Raw genomic sequence first — 13,774 nt, forward strand, 5'->3', positions numbered from 1 at the left:
TCAAGATAAAAAAGTTCTCTAAATACACAAAAAGTAAAATTAACATTAAGGGATCCAAACTTTAGAGTCCTCTCCTGACCAAACTATTGGTACCATACTTCCCAGATTGCGACTACCTCAATACTTTGGGTATGTTTATGTTAGATATGTTAATATTTTAGGTAAGAGAAAGTACGTTTTTGTGCCTGCACATATTAATTAGTATATTTGAAATCACCCTTCGAACCATTAAAATTAATCTCCAGAACGTGAAAATCCGATCATTAGATCAATAATTATTCAGGGTTGCCACTTTTTTTTTTGCGCATTGTACATGGGTATTTACCTACATATGCATTAAAAAAATGGATAATTATGTACATTTTACTATACTGTATAATAGTATCATTGATGTATAATCGTCTTTACTTGTAATCGTATGTTTAGATTACCTGTAATCATATCTACATGTAATCATATGTTTTTAATGCTTGTAATTACGATTGCAAGTATTGATTACAGTAACTGGTTATTCTAATAACGATTACAGTTGTAACCATAAAATATGAATGTTTATAATCATAATTGCATGTAATTGTATTTGATAATCGTAATCGCCCTTTGTAATCTCGATTTCCCGCTTTAATCGAAATGTTTAATCCTGATTACGAGTAATTGAGTACTGTGATCAAAAAATGTAACCGATCACATTTTTGCCCCGACTCTGATGTAATCTGAGATCATAATTACTTGCAATTGCAATTACTGATAATTTATTATATAGCATTAATTATCCGTAATCAATTACAGTTGTAATCGATTACTGTAATCGACGCCCAACTATGCGAGTAAGGGATAAAAATTATGGAAAGATTTTTTTCTCTTACCAAAACCTTCATTTTATTTCATGCCTGAATTCTTTTCTGGACAAAAGGGGTCACGTGAGCCTTTGCAACGTAAAAGAAGGATGCCGATCAAAATAATTTATAAAAAATTAAAAATTCTACACTAGCATGGCAAGAATAACCATTTGCTCTTTTGCAATCTCCATTAGCCAATTATTGAGTTTAGGAGACGAACTTTGCGTACCTAAGAGTTGCTCAAATGGTATAATTAACAGCTTCAAAAAATACAGTAGTTATAACCCTTAAAATTAAAGCAAGAAGAGTGAACCAGAGTATCTAAATAAGAAGTTCGCATGTAAAGTTGTGTTAAGATGGATACTCCAGCGGGCAATAGAAATGATTTTTTAGAGTTGGGTCATAATGTGGATATTTACGTTCGAATTTCTGCTGTATATAACGAACATTGACTACGACAAACCACTGCGAAATAGCGTTCATAAATTTGCTAAGGTAAGTTAAACCGGCGATCTCTTGTAAATTCTTTGCTGGAGTTATGATGCAGTTAAAGGTAATCGTGACATCTATGCAACACATGAGTATTTACTCCTGAGCGTGTATGAGTATTTATTACTTTAAAGTAATTGTGATTTTCTGCAATGAAATATCATGCTACATAGTATTGTTCTATTGCAAACGCATCCTTCTTAACTCGATTTTACATTCACTTTAAAAGCTTTCATGGGAACAGTTTAGGCGGACTTCGATGCACTCCTCCTTCATAACTATGCTATCTAACTATGCTACTTTCCCTTATAACTATGCTATCTAACTATGCTACTTTCCTTTATAACAATGCTATCTAACTATGCTACTTTCCTTCATAACTATGCTATCTAACTATGCTACTTTCTTTCATAACTATGCTATCTAACTATGCTACTTTCCTTCATAACTATGCTATCTAACTATGCTACTTTCCTTCATAACTATGCTATCTAACTATGCTACTTTCCTTCATAACTATGCTATCTAACTATGCTACTTTCCTTCACAACTATGCTACTTTCCCTCATAACTATGCTATCTAACTATGCTACTTTCCTTTATAACTATGCTATCGAACTATGCTACTTTCCTTCGTAACTATGCTATCTAACTATGTTACTTCCTTTTATAACTATGCTATCTAATTATACAAAGCCGAGTTTACGTTTAAGCAAGATAGGCAGCAGCTGAAGGCCTCGAAAACTGCAGCATCCTCCCAAATACTTTGCTTTTAGTCAAAATCTGCGAATACAAAAAGGATTCCTTTCTAATTTCCTGTAAACTGTTTTCCTGATTGTTGCCCTTTCCAACCTTTTTTTATGTCAAATTTCAAAGACCACTCCCATTTACAAATGGAAGTGTTTGCTAAATTGGAATTAATTTGGTATCAATATTTCTCCAATAATAAAACAGATTTGAACTTCAATAAAAAAAACTTTTAAAAACAACTCGGACTCCTTATTAGTGTTTCCGCGTTGAATTTTTTTTTTCCTGTTAAATTTGTACCAGCTTTTATCTTGCTGTTTTCTCAAACAAATATAGATAGCGAAAGAGGTCCAGCACCCTGACTAACACAGGAAATAGTCTGTGCTAGGGGACGAGAAAAGAAAAACAACAGGAAACTGTTTCCTTACGCCTTTCTATTACTTCTTTTTAATCTAAATAATGTATTCAATAACAAAATAATATTATCTAAAGCTATTAATTTTATGTCTAAAAACTAACAATAAAAAAATAACAGCTTGCTCAAGATGTATGGAAAATGAATTTGAACATATTAGGGTCGAGTCAAGTTTAAATCCGGCAACTTTTCATTTGAGCAACTCTTGTAGATACTATTCTTCAATTTTATTACCCATTGGCAGAATGAGCGTTGTTTTGGGTTGGATGGCGTGCTCACCTTATTTGGATGTCATCACACTTTTCAACTGCATTCAAGAGTAATAGAAAACAGTGCGCATGCGTCGTCATTGAATGCGTTGCTATGGCGACCGCTGCTGTTAGACAATTTTTTTTTTATTCATTTTTTTTTTTTTTTTTTTTTTTTTTTTTTTTTTGGCTGAAAAGACTACTATTATTTCCAGATTTTAACTCAGGAAGATTGGAACATCGTCCTTTTCAATGGAATGGAAAGGACCTCTCACTGGGCCGCATTGTACTTCGTCGCTCTCATGACGTTCGGAAATTACGTTCTCTTCAATCTTCTAGTTGCGATCCTTGTAGAAGGGTTCTCCGCAGAAGTAAGTTCTTTTACAAAACAATTCCATTGGGGGAAAAATACTCATATTAGTTTTCATTCGATTTAATAATGAATACCATGCATTATTAGCATATAGTCCCTGGCAAAATTATTAGACGCACTATAAGATTCTACGTAAAATCTTAACTATCAGTTGATACCATACAGCTTTGTTGTTTTTACGCGAATGAAACCAGTTTGCACTTGTTTACGTTCGTATACCAATTAGTTAAATTAGACGATATATCTTATAAATTCGACAATTGGATAAATTAGACGATATATCATATAAATTCGACAATTGGATAAATTAGACGATATATCATATAAATTCGACAACTAGATAAATTAGGGGATATATTATATAAATGTAGAATATTTATTATATCAGGTATTATATTAGTATAGTATAATAATTAGACCAAATTATTAGACGCACTGTAGTGTTTTAATAATTGCATGTTTCGCACGAGTTTTTATGCAATACTTTTATATTTAAACATACATATAGGGTAAACCAACCAGTGAAGGAACACTACCCAGTGAAGGAACATTTCATATATATTGATTAAAAATAAGAATTTGAAAGTTTTTCTTTAGATTGATAGGTAACAATAGCTTACTGCCAAACAATAGAAAGTCATCTAGCAATGTTTTGGATTACCTGGTTAAATAGACTTCTCTAGAAAAATTTTTGAATTTGTTATTATCTCTGCAACACCTTGTTTCTTTGAAAAAATTATAAGGTGAGTGTTTGTATTTATATGTTTGAAGTGGAATTAATTGCATGTAATAGTTTTATTTTGCTCACTGTGAAAAAGAGAATTCAAAATATAGTTATTGAAGTTACGTTTTATTTCTTTTAAAGCATCATAGCATAATAAAGTACTGAGATAAGGGGGTGTTTATTCACTGGATCACCAAACGATGAAAAACCAGTGAAGGAACAAGTGTTCCTATACTGGCTTTTTTTCTAAGTTAATGAAAATAAAAGATAAACTTTAATTTTCTTGTACCTTTAGTGATGTTCCGCATCAAAAGTATGTTAAAAATACGAAAAACAACTTCTAACCAGTGAGGGAACAGGCATGTTCCTTTACTGGGCATAGATTTCCCAGTGAATGAACAGTATGTGTTAATATGTTGACACTTTAATTTTCAATTCATGATTACAAAAAAAAGTTAACATTTTCCAAGTATTTATATGTTGTAATTTCAAGAATAGGCTTGTTTTTAAATATTTGTATGGCTTATAAATTCATAAAGAGCATTAAAAAATAACCAAAATTAAGTGTTCCTTTACTGAGTGTTCCTTCACTGGTAAGAGCTGTTCCTTCACTTGGTTTTCTTACTACTTGTTATTTGAACCTCCACAACTTTAAAACAATATTACGTAAGTTCTCTACAATTTTTTTACATAATTTGCAAATATGTTGACACTGTCATTTAACTAAAATTACGAATTTTGAAATTAATATGGTTTTTTAAAAGGCAAGCGAAGCTTAATTGTTCCTTCACTGGTTAGTTTACCCTAGTGGGTTTTTATTCAGGAGCTTCTTTATATACTTCCTATTTGTATTTGTTTTTAACAATGATAACCAATTGATACACGAACGTAAAGTGGCAAACTGGTTTCAGCCGCGTAAAAATAATAAAGCCGTATAGTATCACCTGATAATTAAGATTTTACATAGAATCTTATAGTGCGTCAAATTATTTTGTACAATTGTATCATCCTTCAATTAGTGAATTGAATGACTCTATTTTATTACAATTTACTGTTTCAGATTTTTATTTGATTAGTCTTTATGATATGATACTTTGATTTAACAGAAGTTAATTTCATTCAATCAAATAATTTTCCCTTAATAATTCATTCAATTGTATTCTTTTTTTCGGACTTTTCTCTTTATGCACTCCTGTAATTGCTTTGATTTACAGGATGAAAGGAAAAGGAGCGACGAGTCTATTAATAATGAAGAAGAGCATAAGCAGGTCAAAAAATCGTCTAGAAAAGAATCAAGGCATGGTAAGGCATTTTATGACCACACACTTTACTCGCGCCCTTTAATTTAAATAGCATACACTTTATGTGATTCAAATAATTTGTACTTCAAATTTGATACTTTACTCTTAAGAGGATACCATACCACGGGAGAAACCTTTCATCGCAAATTCTTTTTCACCACCATCACTAAATTAAAATTTAAAGTTCAGGGCACCATATTAGATGGGCCAACGTTGCTCCCATAATAAGGACAGATAATACAGAGTATTAAAAAACACCCATGCCTTGACCCGGATTCGAACCCAGAACCTTTCCAATTCGAAGCCAGCTCCCTTACCCCTGCACAGTCAGGTCGGCAAATTTAAAGTATAGAAAAAGTGAATTCAGGCAAACGTGGAGAAAGGCATGGAGTTTCAAGTACTGAAAAGAAATTTTAAAAATATCAAATTGCAAACAAATAATTAGAAAAGAACTTCCCTATTGGAAAATGCTGAGTTATCTTCTCATAATTTATTTTCATTTTGATACTTTGAAAATTTCTTTTCTGTATTTGAAACTTCATGGCTTACTTCAGGTTCGTCTGAACTCACTTTTTTTACACTACAAATTTTACTACTTATTACGACTACACTACAAATTTTACTACTTATTACTACTACACTACAAATTTTACTACTTATTACTCCTTCCCTACAAATTTTACTACTTATTACACCTTCCCTACAAATTTTACTACTTATTACTACTACACTACAAATTTTACTACTTATTACTACTACACTACAAATTTTACTACTTATTACTACTACACTACAAATTTTACTACTTATTACTACTACACTACAAATTTTACTACTTATTACTCCTTCCCTACAAATTTTACTACTTATTACTACTACACTACAAATTTTACTACTTATTACTACTACACTACAAATTTTACTACTTATTACTACTACACTACAAATTTTACTACTTATTACTACTACACTACAAATTTTACTACTTATTACTACTACACTACAAATTTTACTACTTATTACTATTACACTACAAATTTTACTACTTATTACTACTACACTACAAATTTTACTACTTATTACTACTACACTACAAATTTTACTACTTATTCTACTTATGGAGGTGAAAGAAAATTTGCAATGAAAAGTTTATGCCTTGGTATAACGTCCTCTTAATACAATGTGACTTTGCATGTTATATTAGCTATGAATGAACTATATCTTTACTTGTATTTTTTTTTCCTATTTCGACAATAAACAATAACTTCCGTTTACGGTATTAGTATTCTGAATTTGAAAATACATAAATTTCTAATTGAAAACATTTGCAAAGTGAATGTGATTAAAAATAAGCCCTAAGTTATCCCGACATTTATATCTTAACTGTGTTTATAATGAACATTATCAGCAGTTAGTTCTAGTTTTCTCAAAATGGAAAGAGGCATGAAAATGTAAATTAAAACTTTTTCACTATAAATGTAATAGTAATAAACTGTGTCTATTATGCCTTCTTTTTTTGTGTTTATTGTAAACCGTAATTATTATTTGTTTTAGTTATCTCAAAATGGAAAGCCGCTTGAAATTAGTATTCGACGGGAACCACTGAATTTTATTTGAAATCAGTGCCTCTAGTATCATTGAATCACATTTGAATTTCATTAGTCCCATACCAATTTCATTAAGACAACTTTTTCACGAATCCCTTTTTTTCCTCGCCGTTACAAAGTATTTGAGTTTACAAGCGACTATTTTGCATACTACTAATGACTTAATTTTAAATCGTAGAAATCTAATAATATTTCAAATGCAACCTTTTGTTCACATTAAAATTTTGATATAAACTCTTGTAAATATTGTATTCGTGCTGTCGCAACGAATTCTAAATAGTGAATTCCTTCGATCGTAAAAAATTTTAATAATACATTAATACTATCGTAAAAAAAATTCTGAATATATTCGTACTATTCTAAAAAAATTATAAAAATCGTACTTCTTATATTGTAAGGAATCTTAAATAATGTATTCGATCTCAAGTAAATATTCTAAATAATTTATTCGCATTACAGAAAGAAATTCTAAATAGATTAATCATGCTGTAGTAAAGTATTATAAATAATGTATTCCTATAAAAGTAAAGATTTCTAAAGAATGCATTGATGCAATCTTAATGAATCGAATAATATATTCTTACATTCATATGGAGTCCTCTAAAGCTATTTATTATTGCAAGACATGTATCATCATGTTCCAGGTCATCGTCATTCGAGACATTCACCTGAGCCAGGAGACAGTAAGGAGGCTGCTTGTTCACCACCTATTATCACGCACACAGCAGCTACTCCTCAAGGTTCTCCTAACAACACCCTTGAGCCCTTAATGAGAGACCTCAAGGATAGGCTCACCCCTATTATGGCATTCAGTGTCCCTGGAGTATCCTTCGAATCTATTGACAAAACATCGGTGAGTCCTCATTACCCATTGATTATCTGCAGACGATAAATAGAAATATGATGCTGAATCATTGTAGCTTATATATATATATATATATATATATATATATATATATATATATATATATATATATATATATATATATATATATATATATATATATATATATATATATATATATATATATATATATATATATATATATATATATATATATTTATATTTATATATATATATATTTATATTTATATATATATATATATATATATATATATATATATATATATATATATATATATATATATATATATATATATATATATATATATATATATATATATATATATATATATATATATATATATATATATATATATATATAACAGTAGGCCTAATTAATTTCTGAAGTCAATCACATACAATTATATTCATACAACAAAGCAACATATAATTATCCACTTTTTCGATGAAGTTGTATTTTATTTTACTCTAAAAAATGGCATGAGGGAATGACAAATGTAAAAAATTTTACCTGGTTTGATTCATTCAAATTTATTCCACAGCAAAGCTTCTTTAAGTTGAAAATGGAAACATACTGCAATTTTGTTCTATGATGCCAGTTGTTAGCTGCTAAAGTTTTTATTGAAATATTTTTATTCTAAGAAGATTGCAGGTGATAAGAACATTGTTGTGAGGGAATGATGCGAAACACTAGGGACAAAGTTTAAAATAGTGCTGTGTTAATATTTTTATCAGAAATTAAATTTAAAATTGATTTTCTGAATTCTATATTTCAATATTCTGAAATAAAAAATACGAATTTGCAAAAAAAAAAAAATTTATTTCAGAAACAATTTTTTTTTTTTAATCAGCAGTGCGGACAAGTGAGGGAATGACATATTGGTATATTTTAATTACCTAAAATAAATAAAAAATAAAAATTGATAATTTTATTTTTTTTTTCTTTTGTTAGCCTGCATTCCGAAGGACACTTTCCCTAAAAAAAAAATTTCGTAAGTTGTAAAACATACATAAAATATACTGGGGACATGAAAATGACTGTTTTTGTGAGAATGACCCATATTCATATCTATACAAACACTAATATATAATATAAATATAAAATAATAGAAAATAGAAATTTATTCATGGTAAAAACCAAAAGTCTTTCTCAAGACACATCTTTTGGTACAATTTAATGCGATATTTCTGAATAAAGAAGAATTATCCTAAGATAAAAATTATTCTTTATATGTTTCGATACCGCTGAAAAATCAGTTGGAAAAAAAGAGCACGAAATAAAGGAAAGCAGAGACCAAACTTACCGGCGTGCAGCAAAATGTGGATTAGGTTTAAAAGTGAAATACTAATTTAACAGTTAACAAATTTCTCGAAGAAGCAAACTCTTTAAAGTTGTGCTTATAGCTTGAATCGAATAAAATAAAAATAAAATATGTATATAGATATATTTTAATCATTTCTAGCCTTAGTTTTTTTCAGCATGATATACTATTTTTGTTGATAATATTTTTATGGACGAACGAATGTAGAAAAGTTTTATAAAAATTCTATCTGTTTTAAAAATTTCTGCTTTAGTTCTCTACCACTGGTTCACACCTGCCGAAATATGAAAACCGGTGGCAATTTACTGATGGCACGCCATACCCCACATATTAACAGGTTTATATATAAATGTGAAGAATTTTCACATTCACGTTTAAAAAACGTTTTTTTAATGTATTTGGATTTACCCGCTTCATATCGATTTGTAATCCCACCGAAAGAAGAAATTTTATGAATTTTCAAGTGCAGTGGTTGCGTAATTTTGATTAAATCAGGGAGATTCGCACTTTCACGTTAGCTGCCGTACGCTACCGTACATAAGATTTGAAGTAGCTGCACATGCTCGCGTCTGTTTTAGATGCTACGTATCTTTAAGTAATGTTGGCGTGATTAACGCTACAAAGACGAAGCTACAAGTACGCTGTTTATAGCTGTTAAATGTTGTTTTCTGTTGAAGCTTACCTTCGAACTTAACACATGGACAGGGAATGCGAATTTGAAGAAATATATTGATGAAATTTAGAAATTAATCGTGTGATATTACAACAATTGGTTGAACGAAGATATCTTCTATGACTATTGTAAATGTTTGTTTTGATTTAGTCAAAGTTAAAAACAATATTCCACTACGGTAGCGTTTTTAAATTACGGTTTTTGCGAAATCTCTTATTTTTACTTACGTAAGTTTGATATTTTTCACAGACACATGCGTAATTACTTAAAATCATTCTTAAAGGGGGGCTAGCGTAAATTTGGGAGATACCTCCCTATTGATCCAAACAAATTTGCGTAACATTTACAAAATCCAACATTGATTACGTAAAACTTACCATAAATATAATACCAAGAGACCTACAGTCGGACCCCAATTTAGTGAATTCATAGGGACCGAAAATATTATTTACTAAATCGGGGATAATTCGTAATATCGGGGGCAAAATATTAAAAAAATTTACTAACCTTATGAAATATTCGAAAATCTCTAATATGCGAATACACAAAATAAATAGAAAACTTAAACTTTTTATTCAGGAACTTAAAATACAGGGAATGATTACGCGTTGATTAATTTGAAATTTTAAAGCATTTCGTGAGCTTTCGTGATTGCTTATTTTCTCGATTCTAACTTTAAGAAGTTCTTTTTCGACATCATAAAGATAAGAAAATACTTCTTCATTTACGTCTTGCTGCATTAGGTAAGTTTTCACTGTTTCCAAACAGTGCAAAGCATCAGAAAAAGTAGGGGAGAGGGGGCGCATGTGAACATGGTAAGGTTTACCAATATGATTTTAAATAAAAAATCTTGAAAAATTTTCAGTAGATGGCAATTTTAGCTCTACCTCTCTGCGAAACTTTCAGAACAATGTGCCATTTTGTTGTACTATTCTGACAATTTCTTTGTATCAGCTGGTGTATATACTTTTACCACTCGTTTCTTCAAGTGAAAACATAGTATAAATCAACTAATAAGCTAAAATTAACTATTGCAGACCATTATATGAACATTCATTATGACAATTATTATTCTTTTTTTTTTCAATAAACAATTCGTTATTTTTTAAGTTAAGTTTAAGAAAAATAATGGGCACTTGCGAACAAAACATCTGGGGCAGATGTGAACTGTTCACATGTGCCCCTACATAGTATTAAGATTATTATCCTCATGATATTATAAGTTTAAAAATGCATTTAAAATTACTATTATTTAATTTTCCATATTTAATTAATTAATTGTTAATTTTTTCTTTTAAAAATTTATAATTACTAATGGTCAGGCAGAAAATGCTGACAATGATCTTAACAGTAGTGCCATCAGTGTTTGTCCAACACCAGAATCAATCCGACCATTTCCGAGAGAAGTAAGTAACTTAAAGAAACGAAAGCGCGAAAAGGGAAAATCACGTATATTAACTGATACACCTGAGAAAAATAGAATTGGTAAAGCTGAAAATGAAAAGATAAAAAAAATGAAAAAAAAGCATGAAAGAGTATCCGAGAAGAAAGAAAAAGTCCCATTACAACGAACCCCATTATTACGAACATGAAGTTGCGAAAAACCCAATTGACGAAATTAACCCAATAATTCACATAACCAAATAAACCCTATAAATTCACATAATAATCAACAACCCTTTTAGTATAATGTGCATCTAAATCTGTTATATTAAAGATTTTTTTCTTTTAAATATGATGATTGCTTTGTGTTTTTAATATCGTTCATATGTGCCCCAGGCATGTTCACGTGTGCCCCCCTAAAGGGGCCCCCCATAAGGGCACATGTGAACAATTGAAGTTATTTTACTAAAATATCATAAAGTAAAGAAATATTTTATTGAAAAATCTCAAAAAATTCCATAAGGCAAAGAAAAGACTATTTAAAGCTATAGACTTCGCTACTGTGAGAAATTGATATTTTTTAAAAAATGAAGAAATAAAAAAAAAAGTGTTCGCATGTGCCCCCCTCTCCTCTAACAGTTTTCACTGGAGATTCATTATCATCGACTTCTTTGTCAGAGTCGCTATTCATATATATCTACTTCATTAATTTCATAAAACTAATCACGAAATTCGGTAAATAGGGGTTCGTTAATCCGGGATTCGACTGTATGTACCAGAATAACTGCAACAATTACTTTATCTTATTTCCAACGCGTAGCGAAATAATATTTTTGTTTATCTTTTCAATTATTTGTGTGGATGTGTGTTTTACTGTATCCTGATTCAATTCAAAGCATGTTGTTGTATTTCTACAGACTGTTTCGAGTCTTCATGATTCGAGTAGTCATTTGTCAAGAAGTCAACGAACAAGCATCGGGAGTGATATCCTCATGTATGTGCCAAATTATACAGTTCCTAATTCCTCCACAGAAAGTGTCAGTTTAACAATGAAGGTATTTCCTTTTCTATTCACTAACTATCTCAAACTGTTCGGAAGTGACGCAAAAAAGAGGAGAATAACTTTTTATTCAATAATCGGATTTTCACGTACCAGGACTCAAACTTTTTGTTTATCGGTATGACCTCAATAGGCAGACGATATTTTAAGTTACGAGATCAAACACGAAAATTCTCTACTTAAACATTACGGTGGGCCAAATAATAGATATTTTTGTTCAGCAACTTGTAATAGCTAAAAAAAACTTTTTTATAGCAAAAAATATTTTGTGCTTTAACATCTGGAATTTGGGAAGAATAATTTTTAAAAATATTTTTGTCAAATTATGTTTAGAGTTTTTTTAACATAATAATAATTTAAAAAAATATTTTTTTAAATATATTTAAAAAAATAAATATGTCGCGCATAACCTTCAAAGTTTGAGAAATATGTATAAAAATGTAAAATTTCAATATTTTTTATTGAAATACTAGTATTAAACTTGGTACTAATACCACGAACGTACTTGATTTTAATGTTCTTTTCCTGTAGCTAAAAAAATTTTATTGTTCTACAGCTTTTAGATAGCGTCATAAAAGTCGTAAAATTTCGAGAAATCAAGCCAAAATGGAATTTTTTTTGGGGGGGGAGGCAATTTATGCATAACAGTTTTTCTTTTTCCCACAGGTAAGCACGATTGGGACCAAAAAATTTTTTTAATTAAATCTGATACTAAATAGATACAATTATTACCTTATAAGAACAACGATGACTATTTTACCCAAAATATGACAAAAATATCGTTGTACTTAGCTCGAAATTCAAAAAATACGTAAATTAAAACGACTGGTGAGCTCGCAAGCAGAAGTCCGCCATTTTGAATATGAGAGTGTTGCCAAATTCCTTTAGTCATAGTTTTATTCCCTAATGCCCAAAAAACCCTGAAAACATAAATACCCTTGCAAAATTGGGACCTGTTTATCCATTAGGGAATAAAGTTTAATCTTTGGGACGTATATTTCCCATACGGGTGGAAAAGTTTAGCAGACAAAAGTATAAAGTATTTTTCATTCAAAAATATCTACGATATTTGAATTGATACTTTTTACCTACGAAAATAAAGTCAAAATCTGCCCGAAGTCTGCCAAGTCTCAAAATTTTATACGAAAAGCTTTTCTAAATAATATTTTAAATATGAAAAAAAGTATTACTTTAATTTTTAGGGTTCGTTTAAAAACTGATTCAATTCCTTTATATTTTTTCCGCAGACTACATCCAGAAGATTGTCCCAGGAATGTGAAGCAGAAGAGGAGAATTATCCCAAAGTTAAGTTGAAAGATTATGATGACGAAGAATTATTCACGGTAGAAGAAGAAATGATTTACACAAATGCCTTAAAGAGCTTAAATGGAAACAAAAATGCCGCTCGGTAAGGAAGAATCTATTTTGCTAATAATATTAAAGTTAGAATTTTCTTTACAGTTAGACACGCATTTAGTTCAATGCAATTTGTAAGTTTCTTCAAAATTTGACGTCTGAAGCCTTTGAAGGTTGCTGTTGTTGTCGCCAGCCATTAAGGCAGAAGGGTGCAATTGTTTTTCAGTGGCGCCATCTATGGGCTAGAATTAAACTTCTGTTACACTCATATGCCACACCCGTTTATAGGACGGTCCTGTTGATACATCCATTCATCCACATATCGCAATTTTAACCAGCATCAGAGAACGATCCATCTCCAATTCAGCACTC

At 30.0% G+C, this 13,774-nt stretch overlaps 1 protein-coding gene across 1 annotated transcript in view; it reads left to right on the plus strand.

The window, feature by feature from the left end:
* Positions 1–13,774, plus strand: part of LOC107441470 (voltage-dependent T-type calcium channel subunit alpha-1I) — a 325,335-nt gene that overhangs the window by 266,166 nt on the left and 45,395 nt on the right. Inside the window, exons 14-18 of the mRNA XM_087166313.1 lie at positions 2,954–3,109; positions 5,050–5,137; positions 7,388–7,596; positions 11,904–12,041; positions 13,294–13,454. Of these exons, the coding sequence (XP_087022439.1) occupies positions 2,954–3,109; positions 5,050–5,137; positions 7,388–7,596; positions 11,904–12,041; positions 13,294–13,454 (752 nt within the window). The remainder of the gene's footprint in view (positions 1–2,953; positions 3,110–5,049; positions 5,138–7,387; positions 7,597–11,903; positions 12,042–13,293; positions 13,455–13,774) is intronic.

The sequence above is a fragment of the Parasteatoda tepidariorum genome, chromosome 6 (genome assembly GCF_982258835.1).
Source record: "Parasteatoda tepidariorum strain Cologne lab strain chromosome 6, Ptep-v5.0, whole genome shotgun sequence".
Lineage (NCBI taxonomy): Eukaryota > Metazoa > Arthropoda > Arachnida > Araneae > Theridiidae > Parasteatoda > Parasteatoda tepidariorum.